At 43.3% G+C, this 23,314-nt stretch overlaps 1 protein-coding gene across 11 annotated transcripts in view; it reads left to right on the top strand.

The window, feature by feature from the left end:
- nrxn3b (neurexin 3b) overlaps positions 1 to 23,314 on the top strand; it is a 314,465-nt gene that overhangs the window by 258,889 nt on the left and 32,262 nt on the right. For 9 of the 11 annotated variants that reach the window (XM_063496537.1, XM_063496538.1, XM_063496541.1 and 6 more), the window contains 3 exons: positions 10,015 to 10,186; positions 20,619 to 20,708; positions 22,313 to 22,623. In XM_063496537.1, the coding sequence (XP_063352607.1) occupies positions 10,015 to 10,186; positions 20,619 to 20,708; positions 22,313 to 22,623 (573 nt within the window). The remainder of the gene's footprint in view (positions 1 to 10,014; positions 10,187 to 20,618; positions 20,709 to 22,312; positions 22,624 to 23,314) is intronic. The other 2 variants (XM_063496543.1, XM_063496542.1) reach the window with 1 other exon arrangement.

Raw genomic sequence — 23,314 nt, 5'->3', positions numbered from 1 at the left:
GAGAAAATGGCATTTTGTGAATACATTAGAAAGTCGTTCATTTCGGAAAAATGAGGGGAGGAAAGAATGTAGGGTAAATTGTGTGACCGCTTGATTTATTGTATGCTACTTTCACTCTGGGGCTACCAAATTGAAAGTGCTCAAATTCAGCAGCACATTAAATTAAATATCTGCCGAACAGATTCTAATTTGATCACCAAGCTGTTTCAATTTCATTAGCCTAGTCCCTAATGGACTTTCACAGCATATTATTCCATCTAGCACAAATCCCATTCATTGACTTTTTTTTCTCCTTCTTTTAAATAAGCCCGTGGTGTACAGGGACCAAGTGGCCCAACATGTGCAGTGTGAGGTCATATGAAACCTGCTTTTTCTGTTACGGACACTTGATCGGGTAACTTTGAACCCAAACTGAATAAATCCACAAGTAAGCTCCCGATTTATGTCCGGCGACTTCTTAACAGTTGCTGCAAAGCACCAGTCCAGGAAATATATGAACACAACCGCGGTAGTGTTGAGACTGTGTTTGTGTGTGTTTGTGTAGGGGACCAAGGCCCATTGCTTTTGCTTATGGCCTGATTACATGTTGTTCAAGTCCAGCACACGCTGCATTGTAATGGTCCGAATGAAGAAGTGCAGCAGCAGGTCAGGCAGATGAAAATTAATGGCAGAAGTTTTACCATGTTTCTGTGGTTTAGCACGCTTTTAATTATGCAGTCTGCATCATAATAACTTGTTTGTGTGTGTGTTACTCTGACTATAAACAGAACAACACTCTTCCTCAGCTTTGCTCTCCATAGATGGAGGTTTGCAGCACAGCAGGTAATCCTGTAGTGCAGTACAGTACTGTGCAAAAGTCTTGAAACACCTCTCATTTCTACATATTTAGGTCTTTTGGCTACTTTTACGTACAATCTCAGTCCATTCCTCGTACCAGCACAATTTCAGAGGTTTGCTTGTTTGTTTGGCACTTAACGCTGACCTAGCGTTAAAAAAGAAGCCTAACCTAAGTGATGAACCACAGTTGTGTCTACATATAATAGACAACTTGGCAAAGAATTGATTTTCAATTTCCATCTTTTTCTTTATAAATCTATGATAAATGCCAAAAGATAAAACAGGCAAATTTGACAGACATGAAATAATTTTTTTTTTTTAACAATGAGGTGATTCCCCAAAAATATTAGCTGAAAACTTGGCATATCTCAGCATGATGTGCAGTGTGTCCTTGAATATTTTGAGGAAACAAGTGGAGAACAAAAAAAAAGTGTTAGGCCTAAAAAGTATATGAAGCAGATAAAAAGCATCTGAAAGTCATTTCCTTAAGAAATAAAATCCAGCAAAGACCTGATGCAGGAGCTGAGAGATGCACCCGACTCTTTAGTTTCTACTGTCTGCAGAACCATCATCAGAAATGGTCTCAGTGGAAGGGTGACTGTGAAAAAGAGGAGAAAATGTTGAGGTGTGCCAAATTAGACAAGAACTGGACTGAAACACACTGCCAGTGTAGTAAAAACATAACATGGAGAGTCATGGATTGGCCTCCCCAGAACCCGGACTGCGGCATTATTGAAGCAGCGGGGGATCATGTTAACAGAGAAAGCAACAAAAGGCAGCCAAGACTGAAAGAAGAGCTTTGAATGTCTTTCAAGGAGCCTGGAGAACTTTTCCTAAAGACTAATTAAGGAAATTACATGAAAGCTTGACTAAGAGAGTTCAGGTTGTATTGAAGAATAAAGGTGGCCATACCAAACACCGATTTTTCGTAGCAAAATATAAAGAAATGAGGGCTGGCTCAAGGCTTTTCCTCTGATATGCATGGTTTAATCCTTTTAGGGTAAAAACCACAAGAAAAAAAAGTTTATTCTGGAGGAACCACAAGGTCCACGACAAAGGTCAAAGATCAGCCTGATTGAAGTTGCTAAATGTAAAAAAAGACCTGAAACTATATTAAACAGGAGCATTTTATGCAGATAACAAGCAACATATTCACTGCTAGCACAAAGATGCAGAAGCCAAAGGTTCTTTGAGGGGCAGCCACTTTACTGAGACAATGCAGCACTGTCGCAGGCAGCAGAGTACGCTGGTGACGATTAGGATCAGTGCACTGTCAGTACTCTAAGTTCCAAAAGGCTGAAAGTGATAGTATAGAACTCGAGAGGACTCTGCGGTAACATTGATAAATGTTTTCACCAGGCCGTCCGCCATTAGTGTCAAGGCAAGTTACAGCCACAAGAGCGGACAAACAGGAAATAGAGAAAGAGTGGGTGTAAATAATTGATAAGGCTGACCCTGCGCGATTCATATTCTGCAGCAGAGGATCAAAGAGCAAGGAAGAGAGTTTGACATTGAGCCTGAGCGCTGAAGTCAAAGCCATTACCTTCCACAGTAACGCTGCTGCTTGTGTTTATATTAAAAATGCAATGTCTCTTCCTCTTCAGTCTGGGCTAACACTAGCTGGCACTTCTGGGCATTAACCAGCTGGCTAATGGACACTATGGTATTATCCCGGCAATTACAGTAGCTCTAAGTAACGCAAGGTGGAAGCCATTTTGTTCCTGTCCATTCGATGAAGCTGTTTCTGGCTCTCTCAGGTGTGAGATACAGCCTGTGTTAGACCTCTGGGTTCTTTTAGGTCTGATCAATATTTCAGAGGCACCCAGGCCTCTGCACATGGTATCCTCCCCCACGGCCTCGCATAACAGCTCTGCAGCCAATTATGAACATCTGAATGAACATTTGAGCCAATTAATCATTTATGAAATTTCACAGTTTTCAGAGGAATGTTTATTTGAATAGTGCATTAAGACTGTCACTGTACAAAGCTAGGAAGCCCAGAACGCTGCAGCTTTTAATATGAGAAAGTAAAACCGTGTCTGCGGTGTTTTATTCAGCTCCACGGTAGAATAGATCTATCCAAAATTAGATCCTATTTGTGGCGCTCGTCTGTCTGCGGCGCTGCGTACGCGGCGCTGCCACGTGGAGCCACATGTCCTGTGTACGAAACAGAGCTTTGGTCATTAAAATATAAAGTTCTCCTCTTTCTTTCTTATTCAAAGCTCTGTGCCTCTTACAGAGAATCAGGCAAAAACAAATAGCTGCCCAGTACTTACATCTGTTTAAGTAAATCGGTCGTGTGAAAACTTTCTTTTCTCATGACTGTAGTCAGAAATATTGCTTTTGTTAATGTTTCTAAGTTTATCATGGCTGTGCTCATTTCTGCAAAAAAACTATGAAACACAAATCAGCAATGCTTTTCAAAGTGTCTGTCCTGTCTGTGAGAGGAGGTTGATGCATGATGTTTCATTTTACTAGTGCTGTCAACGTTGATATGTTAATTTGGCGTTAACGCGGTCATCAGGATTAACACGATAAAAAATTTTTAACGCACTCAACCCGTCTGGAGCGCAGAATGGACGAACTTCAGACAAACTGCCTGAAATGCGTTGACAGACATTCCAGGGATTTTGAGTCAGTCTGCGCTCCAGGTGAGTTAATTGTTGACTGTGTTAGTCGTGGTGACGGCGTTAACGCCGAGTAACCCCTCACATGGACTAAACTAAGGTTAACTCGTTAACGGGGATTGGCCAATTTTAACACGTTAACGCTGACAGCACTAAATTTTACTTGATTAGTTTGGTTTGCATTTAATGCTTGATTCAGTATTGAAGCCCTGTTTAGTGAGGCTGAAGAGAGGATTCTGGTTTGGGTTTAGGTGTGGTCATGAAATTAACCCTTTCATCACATTAAGAAGGCAAGGCAGTGGAGGCAGTGTGATGCATGGGGAAAAACTTTGGTCCTGCCATCCATGTGGATGTTACTCTGACACGTACCACCTACCTAAGCAATGTTGCAGACCATGAACACGGTTTCATGGAAACTGTAATCCCTGATGGCTGTGGCCTCGTTCAGCAGGAACAGCGCCCTGCCACAAAGCAAAAATGGTCCAGGAATGGTTTGACGAGCACAACGACGAGTTTAAGGCGTTGACTTGGCCTCCAAATTCCTCAGACCTCAATCCCATCGACCATCGTTTGGATGTGATGGACAAACAAGTCTGATCCATGGAGGCCCCACCTCACAACTTATAGGACTTAAAGGATCTGCTGCTAACATCTTGGTGCCAGATAGTTTACCACAGCACACCTTCAGGGGTCTAGTGGAGACCATGCCTCAATGGGTCAGGGCTGCTTTGTAAGCAAAAGAGGAACCAACACAACCAACATTAGGCAGGTGGTTCTGATGTTCTGCCTGATCAGTGTATGTAACAAGCTGAGAGCATGTGCTTTTCAGTGTTGCATTTTTCTGCATTTATTGTTCTGATGAGTGTTGATGCCAACAGTAAGCTGAGTGCGTTATTGAATTTGGAACAGTGAAGCTCTCTGGCACATAGGGATATGATACATTATGCTTTGGATACATGGGAAACCATTTTAGCAGCTCCATCATGCTGCTTTTGCTATTTTCTAGATAGACACTTATTCTGCATAGAAACATGCTTCAGATTAATCTAATTTTCACAAATGTATGCTACTGAAGATAATATGTTTTCTTGTATGTTTGTAGTAGGTCGAGCCAACCATTTTCTGGCTTTTTTTGTAATAGAAAGTGTGGCTGTGCCAGGGTTTCTAAATTACTTTTCATAACTAGGTGTGATTTGCTTTGTAGACCTATTCAATTTAATCTATTGTAGAAATAGAGACATTCTTTATGTAATTAGGGCCTTCAATTTCGCCAACAGCGCTTGCAAGACCACAGAAAAATATGCCAAGCTCCTGCCGAGCCCAAGGCTTGTCGAGTTGTCAGCGCATTCTGTACATGAAGAAACGACTAGCTGTAAAGGCCAGCGCACACTCGCACACACAAACCCCTCCTTTACTGCCTCTAACATCCTACCCTTTAGCAAATTTCTGACTCTAGAGCTTGATGCACACAAGAATAGACAGCTACAAATCACCGCGCCGTCTATGAGTTATCTCTGTCAATTACTGACGATAAATGGCTTTGGCAGTGGGAAGGCCAGGTGCATCAATCCAGCATGTGCTAGCTTCTCCACTCTATTGATTCTGCTTCCACTGCGTCCATGATCCAGTTTTCTTGGCCCCTGACCGCGAAAGCTAACTTGAGCGCTGATGTCAGATGAAAAGAGGGATATGTAACCCAAACTCCCACCCTGGGACATGTTCACATTCCTGGTATCAGATATTCCTCCCTCCCAAATGAGCCTTTATATAGATCTGCTGGAGTCATCCCGCTACAACTGCTCTGTACCCGTACTAGATTACAATCAGGGTTTGATTGTAATGCGATACTTTTTATAACACTAAGTGCAATTCTCTTTTTCTGATAACATTGTATTTTATTCTGTTCTTATTCTTATCATCCTATTCCAGTGTTTTTTCTTAATTTTTGCTCCTGTAACTTTGCACTGTCCACTTTCTGCTGTAACAAAACAAATTTCCCACGTGTGGGACTAATAAAGGTTATCTTATCTTTTTGTAGCGAGAAAGGTCCCCACTTTTAATAACAATGTCTGACCTCAGAGTGCGTTCAGTGCACATCTTCTTATAGAAGATATGTGGGTCATAACTACTTATTTTTATGCATTTCTTTCTCCATCTTTCTCTTTCTTTTCCTCCCCAGCACAGCTAAGCTTATTGCTTATTCTGCCCATATCACCTGCATAAAATGGCTGTCAGATGTATTCATCTGTCTCAGGCTTGTGGCTTAACAGAATGACCATTCAGCGAGCGGGCGATGGCGTCTATTGTGAGCGGCTCGTCCTCCTGTACAGCAGCTGTCTGATGAGGGCTGTCTGCAGGCTCGCCCACCGCTGCCTTGAGTGATTCTCTCTCTTTCACTCTGCCCCGGGCGCTCCATGTGTTGGAGGCATTGATCGGCCCTGAATTGGATTGCAGCGAGCCTGATTACTGATGTCAGTGTGTGCCGGGACACGTGGGAACGCTGGAGATCCTCGTGCCGAGCTCAGGCTAGCTCGCAGCGGAGGGATGAGTCGGAGGGAGGGGTGCATTCGCTCGCCTGGAATTACATTTATCACTCTTAGTTGCACAGAGCGTGAACACAACATGCCCACACATACTGTACGTCTTAAATGACCCACACACATATACTGCAAACATAATCGTGTTTTTGATCCTATAGCGGCGAGGAGTCAGTGTTTGTGGCTGACATTAAATAAAGAGTGTGGGAGTCTGTTAGTCTATAAAAGGGCTTACGTGCATCATACCAGTAAATTACCAGCTATACTGCTGTAATTTCACATTTGGACTTTTTGATTCTTACAACTAAATGTTGTTACACTGTATTTTTTCTCTAACACGACACTAAAGACACTAAAGATTCTTTTCTTTGCGAGGTTACACTTCATCGTCCGTGAGTCTGTGTGCACGTGCGGCGGCGTCCGCTTTCATTTGAGCGCGCGCGCGCGGGTTGGGAGTGATTTTCCGCGCATCATTTGTTTACACCTAGAATAGCCGGCCATCATCTTTTCCACTAAGAGAACAATAGCCATTTTTCCCTCTCCTTTTGCTCGGGAGACAATGAAGTGCCTTCCCGCCTCGCGAGCGACAGGCCAATAAAAAACGTAATTGGATCTGTCAATCAAACACTGCTGCAGCGCAGGGGGTGGGCGGGCAGGTGGGTGGGCGGCGGTGGCAGAGGCGGGAGGGTAGGCCGGACACTGGGAGTAGTGCAGATAGAGAAGAGAGAGAGAAACGGGGAGGTGTGCCATTGCAACGCGCTAATACACACAGTTCCTTCTTTGCACTGCCCGGAGGCGCTCAGCAACAGTTACAAAGGTGTACAATTGTTGTGTTTTGTTGTTTGTTTGTACAGGGGCCAGGGGGATGACGATCTGTCTTTGTTTGTAGGTATTAGTGGGTCGGTGATGTGGCTTTGATGCGACTACACAGGAGAGCCAGGGCTGCCAGAGCCTCTGAAGGTCACAGTGGATGTACTAGTGCTGATGTTTCTGTCTGTGCTTTGTGTGCGCTCGGCCCGTCAGACATGTTGTTTTTTCATACCAGGGAAAGGTCTTGTCTTTAGTCAGGAAGGCCACGATGCTTTAGTAGTATTTTTCACGGTACAAGAGACACGCCGAGCATCACCTTGTCACATTAAATCATCTGCATACTGGCGCGCGTGCTTATCTCGTCTCGGTGCGTGGATTATGTGTATTTGCTGTCAGATAAGCAGCGTGCGTAAACGTACACGTGCGCCCCCACACACACTTTTGTTGGAAGTGTTGCACTAAGTTTTAATGACAACTGCTTAAATTAAGAGCCCATTTTCAAGCTCTCTGACAGAGAAGTTAAGTGCGCGTTCAGGTATTCTGCTCGCCTACTCTGCGCCCGGGCTCAGCTTTTAGGAGATGGCTTTCTTGTGTCTTTGGTGACATTCTTTTTCCATTATTAGCCGAGCTGCTGCGTCGTTCCTTCCATTATGGTCTCAAGCACACTGAAATTCTGTATCTCTTTATATGAATAGACAAAGGATGTTTTAACTGTAAGTGTGAGCGTGGCAGTGAATACTGTTCAGTGTCTTTTGACCACTTTGGGAGTTTAAAGGAGCTGAAGAGGAAACTACAGTATGCAGAGTCACTGCAGGGGTTCATTCGCTGCCTATTTTCTGGGCTTTCTACCTTTTTTAAAACTTCGAAAGGCTACCTCTGGAGGATGCTCCGCACCTTGAATCATGACAACTCCTGCCCTGTGCACCTAAGAAAGGCTAAAAAATAAAAATGGAACCCTAATTAACAGAAATCAAAAGAAGCGCCTGCTTTCTTCCAGGGTTTTTAAGGTGCTCGAGTTAAGAAGTAGAAAGATAAAAAAACAAACTTAATTAAAAAGTATTTTTTTAATTTCCTATTGATGTCATGTGTATTTTCAGCCTGTTCTCTTGCCCTGGGTGTCAGCTAATACCGTTTCGTCCAACTACATCGCACTTACACACAAGGCATTGTCAGAGGGAAAGGTCATAACATGAATGTTTCAGCTGGGCATCTTTCAGCAAGCAGGATGACTGTTGTGAAGGGCTGGAGTTTAACCATTATCTTCACCCCGACCTTATTAAGGCCAAGAGAACAGTTAGTGAGTCATGGCAGCTTTCAGTCACGTGGCTGTTGTCAGGTTGCTCGGAGTGTGTTGCACTGAAAACCTCTGTGTGGTTGCAGGTTTTTGTGGTCATCTTTAGTTTGTGTTACACTCTTCACAATTTCATTACTGCTTGGTGATTAGTTTGTGCTTCTTTGCTACCGAGTCGGCGTCTTCCATGCAAACTGCACAGCAGTTCACTTACGACCAAAGTAATTACATGAAGCTTTCTGGTGGAGAACTGTATACCTCTTTGTGACCAAAGCAACTGCCAACATCCTCCAACAACCACTGACAACTGGTTGTAGAATTCCCTAGCAACCCCCTAGCAACAGAGGTTCACTGATCGGTCTCTAGACTTTACTCATGAAGTTCATTGCTAAAGTCCAGTCTTTAGCAATCAATTTCATGGCAACTTCCTGCAACCTACAACGGCCACTTGAAAGTGGTTGTCAGATGGTCCCAAGGCTTGTGTGAGTGGGGCCTTTGTAGTTTTAGCATCTAACCAGCAAGCAAAATATAAAGTAAAAAGCAAGTAGTGGGGGAAAAAAAAAGATTTCAACAGTGCATGATCCACATTCTCCCAGCAGATGAATCAGCAGCTTATCCTACAACCAAACCTCCAACCTGGTAATGTGGACTTTGTAGTTCTCTGAAATGGGATCATTATGTCTTGATAAATAGTTTTGCCACAGCCATTAAGGCACCTGCTCCAGTGGCATCTGACCAAACAGCATGAGGACGCACTGCTGTTTGATTTGTTGTTAAACTAACTTAATATAGCAAAATGTGTCAGGGAAAAAACATGACACGCTTCCTGTTTTACTGTACAGTGAAGCTTCCTTTGGTAATCGGGTGGTATAGTCTCACCATATAGTCTCACTTACAGCAAGAGGAACTGCATCAAGCATAGCTTGGCCCTATTAAGTGCTCCTCTTAGGTATGAAGAGCCTGTAAAATTAAATAGAGGTCAGCAGGTTTAAGTGTTGTGTCATTTAACTTGTAGCAGTCCTGCAGTGCCTTTACACTGACGAGCACTGTCAAATTCAGCCTGACATTATCAGGGTCTGTATTGTCACAGTCAGCCATGCAGGGCCAGTGTCTCTGCTGATCAATTAACAATATGTGTCTGCTCTGTGTTCAGGCTTTCCTAATTTTGGTTTTGTTATGAGAAATAGTCCCACTGCTCTGGGCTTCTAAAGAAGGTAATTACACTGAGAGATTCCCTGTGGGGGATTAAAACAAATGACACAGAAAACACAGCCTTTCCCCATCGCCACTCACTCAAGCCCTGCCTCTGCTTTAAAACCTTTTGCTTGTAACGCCTGCATGACCATGAATACACAAGCAGTCACAATAAAACACACTCTGGCAGCTCGTGAAAATTAGTGGGGTCGAGGGGAGAGAAATCAGAAAATGACGAGGGGGCATCACGATTTACGGACATGGTAAAAGTGGTTTAGCATTAAGAGCTAAACAAAGCATATGGTATTCATGCATTCTGTAAGGACCGCGGCAGAAAAAGCATCTGTCCTGCCAGTTTTGTGGTGACAGGCTGCAGGGAGCATTACTCATCATTACAATCTCTGCTGGCAGCCTATTTTCATCACATTACAGTGGTATAATGAAGCGTAGCGCGCTAGCGTCCTCAGGTTCTCTGAGTAGTTCACCATTAGCACCAGCCGAGGGCATTCATCCAAGTAGCTTTATTGAACTTTTTACAGTTAGTTTAATGTATAATTAATTCATTACAGCACAACAATACATGTGGGTGGAATCTGCGGTTGCAGTTCAAATTCATCTAGCGCTGACAGCGGTGGCACACAATTTCGTATCGCTTGCATTTATTAAGTTTGATGGCGTCAGACCACCAACCCTTTTGTGCTCTTTGTGTCTGTTTCAGGAACAAGGCAAAATAGGTGTGACATTCAACATCGGAACGGTGGACATCAGCGTTAAGGAGGTAAACACGCCGATAAACGATGGCAAATACCATTTGGTCCGATTCACCAGGAACGGGGGCAATGCAACCTTGCAGGTGGACAACTGGCCGGTCAATGAGCACTTTCCCACAGGTACCGACCTCATTTTTAACTCAGTCTGTTTGATATTCTGTTATTAACCCAATGAATCCTTTCTGGAGTAATTCAAGGTAAATTAGTAGTAATAGCTTTAAAACCACTGGACACCATCTATTTCATCATGCAAAGGGCACAAGCAGGAAAAAGGATTCACCTTCACTTGCTCTCCGGGGTCAAATATGTGAGATGACTAACAAGCATGTGGCCATTACCTGGCCAACATCATACTCATACTGTAACATGTGCTTCAAAACCCTTCAATAAACACGGTAACACTTGGCTCCACGGGAGGGGGGGGCACACCGAGCTTGAAATCTTTTGTCTTGCAAGACGCATTAACTGCGCAACATCTGGCCGGTTCATTTCAGAAACGGAATTGAAAGGCACCGAGAGGCATTCGGTCAGTGGGCAGGCAAGGAGAGCACTGAAGGCAGAAACCAGGGGTGGCCTGTTGGCCAGATAAAGCTGCTGCCTGCCTGTATCTCTCATTCCCAGGTCAGCAGAAGCGGCGCACCAGCAGAATACAAATAGGGTCATCAAACGGAGCCCGCTCCATTTGGAGACTCAGGCACTCCCTCCATTTGGAACAGATATGTGCTGCTCAGCTAGCTAGGTGAGAGAGTGTGAGAGAGGGAAAGAAGGAGGGGAAAAAAATCCTCTCCTGCTTCTACTTAACAGTCCATTAAATTGAGTTGGCTCTCCTCAACTTTGATATCTGTGTCTCCATGTCAACCGGCTTAGGAGAAGCTACCTTTGTTTGCTCGTTTCCTATTACCCTCCTCTTCAATTTCACTTAGTCAAACAGAACAGACACACGGGGAGACAACATGGGAACAAAGTGGCAGTCGAGCCAAGAATGACAAAAGATAATATGAAACGTCATTGATCTCTGTGGAACAATTGTGCCGCACTGGTAGGACGAGAATGTACAGGATTACATGTCGACTAAAAAGCCAATGTTAAATTTCCTTGAGATATGAGCTGGGCTATATCTAAGATATTTGAGATATTCTGTTCCGAAAGCTTTTAAAAAAAAAAACATATGCAGAAATGTTGATACCACGTAATCGTAGGAAGCAAGCAAATATGAGTCGATCCCTTTCACTATGTCTCAGCAGCCCTACAGCATGCTCCTTTTGCCTGCTTGCCTTCACCGATGACAGGCCAGCATCCTCTCCTGGCGTGACCTGGCACGCTGTTTTGGTTTGGTTCAGTGCCAGCGCAGGTGACGTTAATCTCTTCTGTCTCTGGCTTTCTTTTGCCGCCGGCTGTCTTTCGCTTTTCTTTGAGCAGATAAGGTTGGACGGGTTTCATAACCGCATTTCAGCTGCAGTAACGCTGCGAAATACTGAGAAACTCCACAGCGCGCACACAAGTGACATCTCCGTGGCGTACACATTGGCGCTCGCGTGTGCGCAGCGCTCGATGAAGAAATTGAATTAATCAGGCAAAAGCGGGCGCGATTGCTGCACAGAGGTAGTGTCATGTCCCTTATGTTTCCGACTGTGTGTCGCGCAATAGTTCGACCGTTCTTCATCTTTAATAGCCATCAATTTGGGATAGGAATTGAACGCCTACCACCTTCATAATTACCTCAAAGTGCCTGCTTGCATAAGCATGCAGTGCTTGTTTCCCTAGCTTCTGCCAATACGTATGCCGATATCTGTGATCTAAAGCCAGCAAAGCTCAGGAGTCACTGCTAAATGGTCGTTAAGGTTTACATCTCAGCTTCAGGAATGCGCAGCAGGAAGAAGTTTAGCTGTAGATTTCTTTCAAGCGATCCCACTGAGGTTTGTTCCCTTTTCTGTCCGCCTGCCATTGTCTTGAGATGGAGTTGAGGTCGGCGGATCGAATGCGTGGTAATTTCTTTTTCTCTTCTGCACAGGTAATTTGCAGGACATTCAGTGATAGTAATTCAACGATGATTGATTTTTTTCCCTCGCCCTCCCTCCTTTGTAAAGGGGTTGTCATCTCGTGAGTAATTACATGTTAGGGTCCAGACTCATCGACTGCCTTCTCACACTTCTAATGCTTAACTTGAAGGCAGTCGCTGCCAAGAGGCTCTCAGGCCGCTCAATAAACAGTTACCGGATCTGGGCATGCCCTCTCCCTGGTGGGGGAATAGGTGAGGACAAAGGTGTTGGTGGTTTGCTTGTCAGTCAGAGCTGCTTACAAAATAGGCCTGAGGTGTGTAAATTGGACGTCTTAACAACAGTGTTTAGAGAGTTGGCCAACAAAAGTATTGAGACATTAGGATTCACTTCAAATGGCAGCAGCCAGTTTTGACAGCATGATGTGCTTCTAAATAACGGACGATTTCATAACTTCACAACTTTGGTGTTTCTTTGCTTATTTCAGCCCTCATTTTTAACACCGACTATGAAATTGCACTCACTGCGCAAACACTGACAAATCTTCCTTAAGCACCAGCCACAAGTGGGATTGTTTTGATTGAAGCTGTTGTAAGATTCAGTCTTTGGAATAACGTTACAGAAAGCCGTTACTCTGATGAGCTTCGGAAGGAAGTTTGGGTGGGGGACACTCAGCGAGGCAATTTCATTCCTTCTTTAATGAGCTGAAGAGTTTTCATCTGCGCCAGCATAATTGGTTACGAATTTTTATAATGATCAATTTGAATTTTTAAAATGATGAGCTTACATCACGTAAGGCAAAGTGCCATTTGAACGCCGGAGGTGATGATCTCTGAACATGGGCGTCTGTACTCCTACGTACATGTTCCATTAAAACGTGCACTTAATTTGTCATTAAGTGGCAGTTTATATATTCATTTATTTTATTCGAAATCAAGGAAAATTCTAAGTGAACACAAACTTTTGAGTGGTAGCGTGTTCCAATATAACATGGGTGTCAAATATAAGGCTCGGGGGCCAGGATCAGTCCAGAAAATATATTCCAATCTGGCCCACTGAATTGTGGGAAATGATTTTGTTGGGGCCTACATTGTCATATTTTAATTGTGCTTTCATAGGTTTCATACTGATAAACACCTCCTTGCATGTCCAGGCATTGAGCTAACTTAATTTTTTTTGTAATGTTAAAGATTGTCAGTTTAAACCCTGCTGACAGACGTCTGTCATTTTCTACGCAAATTACATTTTTTCTTATATTAATATATATATGAGGGATTTAATATATAGTTAAACATCTTTACACTGACAGAAAGGTGAGTTTCACTTGTCCGGCCCACTTATGATCAAAGTAAGCTGAATGTGGTGCACGTTTAAAATGAGGCTATGTGCAGACGTACACGGGTATTTTTGAAAACGGAGATTTTCGTTTTTTAAAAAAAATCCTGTCCACACGTAAAAGCCAAAAGCGAAGGAAAACGCTGCTAGGAACATGCCAAAGCAGCAGGTGGCGATATATTCCTAACCGTGTAGAAATGTTGGCCAATCAGAAGTCTAGAAGCCTAGGAAAGAGTAAACAAAGATGGCGCATAGAAGCAGAATTGATGTGTGTGGAGGGACAGTAACTGTGTGTGTATATGTAAGCATTTAAACACTGCAGAGAGTAAAATTAACAGTAGCAGTATTTTGTCTAAGTCCGCCATTGTAGAAATTCATTTCACGGAAACAGTAACCTGGTGCACAGTGTGATGTCAAAAAAGGCGCACACCTTTGACGCTGCGTTTTCTCCGTTTTCCTCGTCCACACGTAAATGCAAAAACTGAGTTTTCGAAAATCTCCACCCTGGCAGGAGTTTTTAAAAATCTCCGTTTCCAGTGACCGAAAACGCCGTTTATGTGTGGATGAAAGGTGCAAACGCACAGAAAAATCTGCGTTTTCAGAAATACCCGTGTACGTGTGGACGTAGCCTGAGTTTGACATCCCTGCACTTAATACTGATGCTAAAGCGTTAACTGTAAGAGAACCAGTCACAGTAAGCCGGTAAGGTACAGAAATGTAATGGATTACATTAGATTGTAATTTTATTATAAATATAAATAATAACATAATAATTTTACTATATAGCGCCAAATCACAACAAAAGTAACCTCAAGGAGCTTTGTATTATAAGGTAGAGACCCTGCAACAATCAGATAGCCCCTATGAGGAAGCACGGCGACAGAAGGAAGGAAAAACTCTCTTTTAACAGGAAGAAACCTCCATAAGAACCAGGCTCAGGGAGCCAGGTGGCCGTCTGCTGTGACCTTTTTGGGTTGAGGGGAGGAAGACAGCATAAAGGATACGCTGTGGAAGAGAGCCAGAGATTTGTAATAACTAATGATTAAATGCAGAGACGTGTAAAAACACACAGAGTGAAAAGTGGTGAGTGAAGATGAAACACTGGCTGCATGATGGGAATCCCCCAGCAGCCTACACCTATTGCAACATAACTAAGGGAGTGTTCAGGGTCACCTGGTCCAGCCCTAACTATATGCTTTAGCAAAAAGGAAAGTTTTAAGTCTTAAAAGTAGAGATAGTGTCTGTCTCCTGAATCCAAACTGGGAGCTGGTTCCATGGAAGAGGTGAAAGCTGAAGGTTCTGCCTCATATTCTACTTTTAAATATCCTAAGAAGCACACGTAAGCCAGTAGCCTGAGAGCGACATGCTCTATTGGGGTGATATGGTATCTATCTCCTATCCATCCATAATCATAACCGTTTATTCAATTCGGGGTCACTGGGAGACTGCAGCCTATCCCCGCTGTCATAGGATGAGAGGCGGTGTCCACCCTGAACAGGTCCCGTCTTTCTCCCAGTAAACCAAACAGGTTGAAGTGTTCCCTTTGCAGTAAGATTAAATACAGGCAGTGAAGCTAATTCTGACACACGGCTGAAGAACAGGAACATTTTATTAAATAACTGAATGAATTATGCAAACTGCATAATGTGTGGACTACACACTGTCTGATTGTCTGTTTGTTTTTCTGCAGTGTTACTGTGCTCTCTTCTCAGCTTAGTTCTCTTTTGTTCCCGTCTCATTAGTTAGCATTCAGTGCTACCATAGCTGACAGAAACAACAGCCAAAAGTATAATAAATAAATAGTTTCAATAATTTAAATTGTCATTTGTTTTTCTTCCATTTCTGCTGAACTTTTATAGTCTGCTCAGAATATGGAAAGCAGTGCACGCTGTACAGAAAGATAGGATGGATAACCTCAGTGTCAAGCTGAGCGTGCCCAGTACACAAGTGCTCAGAACTTTATATTGTCAGTATCAAAGGTGACTTAAACAAAACTGCTTTCCCTGATAAAAAAAAAAATCCACACTTTAATGCTATCAGTGTTAAGAAACAAGACAGAAAAGAACTTGTGCACTTCACAGCCCCATTCTTCTCTATAACAATATACCCGCTCTGATCCCACACTGGAGCGTTTCCACGAGGCTTCGGCAGCTTACGCGCGCGTGTGTTTGCGTGTGGGCGTCGAATGTATGCGTTGACTGCTTTTGTCTTCCTTTCTCTAATTATTCTCCCCCTCTAACAGTGCCCTCTCAGATCTCTGTTCTGTTTTTGTCCTCAAATTCCTTTTTATCCGTGTTTCTCCGCCTTTTTCGAGTCGGTGCTCATCGTGGCTACGCATCTTTCCCGCAGTCCTGTGTACTTGTGTGACAACCCACATTACTGCAGGGACTTGTCTTTGTCTAGTGAGAGGGTTCCAATTTCCTTATATAATACTCCGAATCCCTGCACTCTTTGATTTCGGATTACACGATCTATTTTTTATTTGCGTGAGTTGGAATCTTTGAATCAAAGAATTATTAGACCGAGCCAGGCGGAAATTGTGCATCACACGTTGCCTCGAGCTGGCTGAGGTCCAGGCGTTGTCTCAGATGAATGACCATTGGCCTAACTACTCTGCTAGTGCCTTGGGGAAAGTATGTCCGTGTGTGTGCGTGTTTGTGTGTGGTCCATCATTTGTGATGGGTACAAGGGGGTTGGTCATAGCCAGAACAGCCTTGTGTTCATTTTCAGACACACAAACGCTCGAAAACACGATTACTTTCATCCACACGCTGATGCGCACAATGTTGCGACTCCCACAACCTGAAACAGACACAATGAGTAGCACGGTTTCAAAATATCTGCCAATCTTTGTCTTGAAATACAGACAAAACAATTCCTCAGGAGCGAGATAAATCCCCACGCGTCCCTGGGGCCAAACATGATTAGCCCTATCTGAGACACAATCTTTGTCGCTCTCACAACTCAGACTAAGCCGAGTGTACAAGCCGCCAATCTAATTCATCTTTTCAGCACCATAAATTTCAGAGCGACCTGATAAATGATGAATTTACTCCCTGGCTTCGTCTGACGCCCGAGAGAGAATGGAAGGAAGATCGAGGGAAGGCGTGCAGGAGAAAAAGAAGGGACGTGGGTGAATAGGAAAGAAGTGCAACCGGTGAAGGAATACAGAAGCGTTTAATGGAGTGAGAGACTGGAATACGTCGACAAAAAGTGAGAAAGAGCTGACATGTAGACGGGCAGAGAAGAAGAGAAAGTGAGTGAAAAGTAGATAAATTGTGGCTGCAGCTGTAGAGGCCTGATTCAGCCAAGAAGAGCAAAGAGAGAGCTGATTGCTGAGACTGGGAGACGGAGAATAGCGGGAGCAGATGAAGGAGCTGGAATATCGCTGGATGGACAGTGTGCCGAAGAGAATGAGAGAATGGAAAAAAGCTTGAGTGCACGGATGAATAACCAGGGAGCGAGGAGGAGAAACAGAGATGAAAGTCAGGTGTAGATGGGAAAGAAGGTGGCTTGTGCAAGATATTCATTACCAGGGGGCTGCGGTGGCGAGCTGTGGAGTTGAGCTGTGGAATGATGATTTCTGGACAGGGCCACACTATATCAAATGTACTCATCATCCCCAAATAGAGAGAATGCCAGGAGCCTGTCACGGTGGCCATTTTCACAGTTTTGATGCGCTCTCAGCACTGGCCCTGTGATGGAACCCCGGTGAGATTAGTCTGGCAACCAACTGCAGAGAATGAAGCAACCGACCAGCAGATGACTGTCACCGTGCCAGTGTTTGTGTTGACTGAATGGCTGCCACCAAAGGGAAAAAATCGAGACACTGTTTTGGCTAGGAGGAAAAAAAACGGTGATGGCATGCAGTGGGGCCGAAGTAAAAGCCAGCAACGTGTGCATAAGCTCGCAGCAAAATAATATAATAATGATAAACATACGTAAATATTTATAATCACCTAGTCTTCTCTATAAGGGCTGTGTGGTGTTACCAGATTTTACCTTTTAAGGCCCTGCAGAGAGAGAGAAGGACGACAAACTTACCCATGAGGCTGTTTTTATGCTCACCGCTTATGTCTTGTGGCACAGTGCCACGCCCTGAGAATGATGTCACATCCACGCAATTTTTGGACAGCCGTGCACCTCTCGATTTTTGTAAGTTGGTACATTGTGCTGCTCGGTAAAGACACAAGTGTACTAACGCTTTTTACTGCTATTTTAATGATATATCAGTAAGCTCAAAGTCACAGATGTTGCAACAGCTTTTTGGAAAACACGAAACTTGGTGGAAAAAACTTCTCTTCCTGTTTCAGTGCTGATGTGTATTGTTTGATTGGCGACACCTGTCTTTCCAGAGAACACTGTAGTGGCTACCTGCGGCGTTAACCGTGGGGATAAAAAGAAGGAACTGTGTAATGATGGGTGTTTGCAACCCTGAATTGGATAAGCGGAAGATAATGGATTCAATTAAATTCAGTTCAGTGCAATTCAGTTTTATGTATATAGCACCAAATCACAACAACAGACGTCTCAAGGTGCTTCAATCAGATGACCTCCTTTGAGCAAGCAGTTGGCAACAGTGGGAACGAAAAACTTCCTTTTGTCAGGAAGAAATGTCCAGGCTCAGGGAGGTGGCAGGTTTGGGGTAAGAGCAGGAGAGTCCTGGTGCTCTTCCTGTACAAACAAAATGAATGTGTCCAGGTTGGGTTAGCTTAAGACTGACTAATACCGAAACCAAAGCTAACTAGCTAAGTTAGCTTGAGTTAAGGTAGGCCACAAATGTAAGGTAAGATTCCTGGAAGATTAGCTGATCACAGAGCTGCTGCTGCCTCTGCAAGCCCTTTTGTAACCCATTTCCAAAGTAGCTCCACCTTTGCTGTCTTACCTGTCCGTACTGATAGGCGTTTGGTTTCTTGCCCTACAAATATAAAGACCTATACAGTTTTTCTTTTGCTTGTTTTCATTATGGATAGCGATGTATGTACGTTGACTGAAAATGAAACCAGTTCTCTGGCTTTAAAAGAACATCAAACACATAATAATGTCAGATTGCTCATTGCACACTGGGGGAAAAACTGTTGAGGAAATATCTGTCCACTATATTTAGGGGGAAAAAAATCCCTGAAAACCTTAGTAGACTGACTTTTTAATAAACAGTAGTGCTTTTATTGGCAAGGTCATCCATTCTGAAGTCACCTCTAGAAATTGAATATCAAATTGACAAACTAGAGAGAATTTTCTCATTAGTTGCACAATTAGCTGGTGGTGTATTCATTACGGTGGGGACTGTCACCTCATTAATCACCTAGAACAATGTAAGAGCTATACCTGAGACCACGCCATTAGCAATGCACAGCAAACTTACAGCTTCCTCTCCTACTACCTCTCAGTCTTGTGATTCCACTTCGTCTAAAGGACAACGTGAGGCTACGTTTGAGACTTTACGGAAAAGACGAAGCAGAAAGAATGCGAAGTCATTATTTGTCGATGGCACTTATCCACCCTCCCCCCGTGTTTCCCGTCTCGTCTCTCGGCTCGCTCGATCAAACTCCAAACCTTTTCCGACCGTCCTCTGATTTCAAACACGAACATCTTGCCTCCCTCTGTGGCCCTTGTCCAGAGGAGAGTGTATTTGGCTGCCACCTGAAACCTGCTTGAGATCAAAGGAATGGGGAGGGAGTCCTGCTAGTAGCTGATTAACCTGCTGGCACATTGCAGAAACAGTCCTTTAGCTGCTCGAGCTCCCTTGCAGCCATATCTACACTCCATCCCAGCTGGCTGTAAACTGAGCACTTGGATGTTTTTTTTCTGTGAAAGGTAGCAAAGAATGCTAGGAAGACAGAAAAGAGAGCGGGAAGGGAAACTGGTACGAGCTCACGGTTTTATGCAGTTGTGACGCGTTCGCGCCTCGCGTAATGTTATGGAAATTTAGTCAGCAGGTCAGAGCAGTGGTGACTTACACCAAGTGTAGCTTATTGCCAAACCAAGAAAGAAAATGAAATACAACCCGGGCGGGTGTCAGAACGAGGGCGTGCGTAACGCTATTGAATGTAAGCACGTTCAAAAGCTCAGTCACCTGAGAGAATAGCAGCAGTCCAAACTGAACACACTGGCAGGTGAAGCTTTGCACTTTCAGTTGTATTATACTGTAAATGAGTCAGTGCCAGTGCCTTTCTTCTTACTTCCTCCAAATACCTTTCCTTCTGGGTATTAAGTGACATCACGCTGTCATTCGTAATTCTATACAGGCTTCACACTCTTTTGTCAGACCTCAAAATGTTTGAAGACGGACTTGTACGTCTCAATTCTCACTGTCAACAGATCCGCGGCACCTTTCAGAGGGAGAGGATCCCTGTTTGTCAGACAAAATGTTGCATCCCGGCACATTCACAAAGGAAATTTGGAAAGGATGCCAGAAATACTCAGTACAGGCTCCAAATTTCCTGCATAAGTGAGGCTGTTATTATTATACTACTGTTATATACCTCCAGCCCAACAGCCACATTCCCAGAAGAGGTGGTTGCTTTCTTTTGGTGTTTTTTGAACCCAAAAGCCTCCCACTATGTCAGTAATGATCTAATTTGTATGCATTGTCCTCTTCAAATCTGTGTCACTGTGGGACTACCACACCCCCCCCAAACAGGTCTGCTGTGCTTCAAATTACCACATCCTCATCTAACGTTGCCTCCTTTTCCCCTCAAAAGCTGCTGCACACTCCTTCCCTCCAAGTAGCTACTACACCAAATCATTCCTTGGCCCTTGAAATGTAAAAGCAGGTGGTGTCCAGTGGGAGAATTAGTGCACATAAATTACCTCCAATTTGCTTCAGAGAAAGGCGCTTTATGCATGTCTGCCTTTTTAACCACTTGATCTCCTTCCTTTTGTCTCTATTATGTAATATGACGTAGATGTGATGCATTTCCTGTGTTTTGACTTCTTCTTGCAGGGTTTTTCTTTCCCTACAGTTTGTTTTCCTCATTGCTGCTGTGTGTGGAGTGTGCTGTATAAATATGAGTTTTAAAAAATTTCCACTAAAGTAACGCTACTTTGGGGTAAAAGAAATATACATATATATATATATATATACATATATATCATAAAGCTTTTATAAATATTTCTAAACAAAGATAAAACTCTTCATAAACCACTGTATAAATGTGTGATGTCTGTTGCTGTTGCCAACTGTTTGAAGCTGTTTGTTAAACTTTCAAACTTTAAAGGCAACAGCGACATTGAGCGCTATCAAATGGCAAATAAGAAAATCCCGTTCAAATATACCCGGCCAGTAGAAGATTGGCTTCAGGACAAAGGTAAATCTTTATCGAACTTCTAGAATGTTCTTTATTTTCTGTCATTCCATCGGCTTGTTCCCTTTCAACCTCTGAGAATGAATAACCATCCCTTAAACCCTTTAAAAAAACAGTAAACCAAAGCAATTTGTTTTATTTTGTTTGTGTTTTTAGCCTTTTCGTCCTTTCCCTTTGGTTCAATTTTTATGATGCTTTTTTTTATTATTTCTTGTCCCTTTTTCTGTCATTGTCATCTTTAAAAAAAAATGTTGAACCATGGTGTCTAGTTAAAGGGACTGGGAAGTGATTTTGTAAACAGTGCAACAACAAGATGTGAAATATCAAGTGCTGCTAATCTTTTGTGCAAAATTGACTAGGCGGAGGCATTATCTATGCCGCAACAGTCGGCCGATTGTTTTGAGAGGAGAATTAACTCCCTTGGCTCAAATCCTCTGCAATGTTTGAGAACAAATTAATCAGTGGGCATATCCCCCTGAAAACTTTCCAAACAGCAGGTGCCTCTCCCTGCTGTAATTTATCTGATTGTAGTTATACACATCAAACACAATAAAATTCTCACTTGTTTGGCGATGGAGGGCTAATTGGAGCCTTTTTGACGGCAAAGCGTCACAGCGCGCCTGCCAAGGTGCACTGTGCCCTGATAGAGCTGTGCTTTTTTTTCTTTTCCAGTCGCTTAGATTATCAAAACCAGCACCTTGTTTGTATTTAACATTTTGTGGGGATTTTCCAAAAAAAAAAAGAAGAAGTCTGTTTCCCCCTTTGTTTTTTCTGGTGCTTAATCCATCATAAAAATATCATAAACTGCTTTTAAAATTCATTGCACATAAACATCAGCATAACTTCATCATAAAGTCCCTTTAACAACTGTAAAACAAGACAGGTTTGGAAAAAAAATCCCATTACCGCTGCATGCATGACTCCACACGTGCTATTTCATTTCTCTGTGATATGAACGTTCTGCCCCTGCCATTTCATACCTAATGTATTATGTATTACATAACAAACAAATGTAGCGGGCTTGCGGTGTTATGTGTCTATAAATTATACAATGGAGATTTTTAATTATGATTCCTGCATTGTGAAAGTTTGCTGTGCTTTTCTTTCATTGGGAATGCATGAGCAGTGTGTTTTGATAATGATATTTGGGCTTCTCCTAATGAAAATCACATGAATTGTAGCAACTGGGCATTACACATTATTCCCCCATATACATGCTGTACTTATTGCTCGATTCCACCCTTTTGTCCACAGAATAACAACAAAGCTGTGGAAAATGTTACAATACTGCTGCTGCTGTGACAAGTGCATTTGTTTCAGCTCTAGCAGCAGTTTGAAATCTACTTATTGTACAAAATGTACTCAACAGTAGGTAAAAAGTAGGGCAGTTGTAGATACTTTTTTCAGTACAAAGCCAGGTTGCGTCATCATTACAGTTTGAAAACCATCTGCAACTTCTTTTAATCAGGGAAACAAGACATTTCATCAGACGCTCTCTATCACCGCATCTGTCGTGCAATGAAAGTTTAATGTTATCGTTACATTAGATTATCATCTGTCCGTCTTCCATCTCTTAAGCTTATCAACGCTTTTCCCTCCCGCGCCAGGCCGGCAGTTGACGATCTTCAACACCCAGGCCACTATCTCTATCGGTGGAAACGACCGGAAGCGGCCCTACCAGGGCCAGCTCTCTGGCCTCTACTACAATGGCCTCAAAGTCCTCAACATGGCCGCCGAGGGCCACGCTAACATCAAGGTGAACGGCAGCGTGCGGCTGGTGGGCGACGTCCCCACTAGCCGGGGCGCGGCACGCACCACCACCTCGGTACCGCCAGAGATGTCCACCACCTTTATAGAGACTACCACCACCTTGTCTACCACAACCACCCGCAAACAGCGCTCACCACCCACTATCCAGGTAAGGGAGAGGTGTATGTGGTGATGTTTCCAGCAGAACTGTTTGTTACCTGTAGACGTTCTAGTGATTTATGGAAATAAAAAAAGATGCGTAGAGATCTTCAAGAACTCTGCACATGCTTAGAGTTTTCCCATTCCTACGTTGTCACTGGTGTTGTTCTGTCAAAGGAGCTGGTGTTGCACAAGGTAATGCTCAAGACCTGTCACAAAGAACCCGTCAAGACATCTTTTTGTGCCAGTGATGACTTAAAAGGGTGTATTTCAGCCTAAACTATAATCTTCTATCTAACCTAACCAAGTAGTTTTTGGTGCTTTTGACCAATAAATCTTGAAGCTGACCTTGAAGATCTTGGAAAGTCACAATTTAATGTATTGTTAATATGACCCCGCTCTACCTCCCTGCAAAGTTCATTCAAAACCTTTTGAGCTATCGTCTTTACAGACAGACACGCACGCATGCTACCAAAGACCAAACCTCCTTGGCAGAGGTACTGAATAAAAGAAATGACAAATGAATAAGGGAATGAAAACAAAGAAGACCAAACCTGAACCACCTTGTCTTGGCTTTCAAACTTGAGATTTACTCCAGTTCTGGCCCTCCAATATCCAAATGTGGATTTTGTCCCTGTTATAAAAAATGACTCTTCTAGCATCTAATACTTAACAGGAACCCTTGTGCGTTTCTCTGCAGT

Source organism: Pelmatolapia mariae, linkage group LG15 (assembly GCF_036321145.2).
Source record: "Pelmatolapia mariae isolate MD_Pm_ZW linkage group LG15, Pm_UMD_F_2, whole genome shotgun sequence".
Lineage (NCBI taxonomy): Eukaryota > Metazoa > Chordata > Actinopteri > Cichliformes > Cichlidae > Pelmatolapia > Pelmatolapia mariae.
The sequence above is the reverse complement of the archived record's forward strand: the minus strand, read 5'-3'. Positions and strand labels throughout refer to the sequence as shown.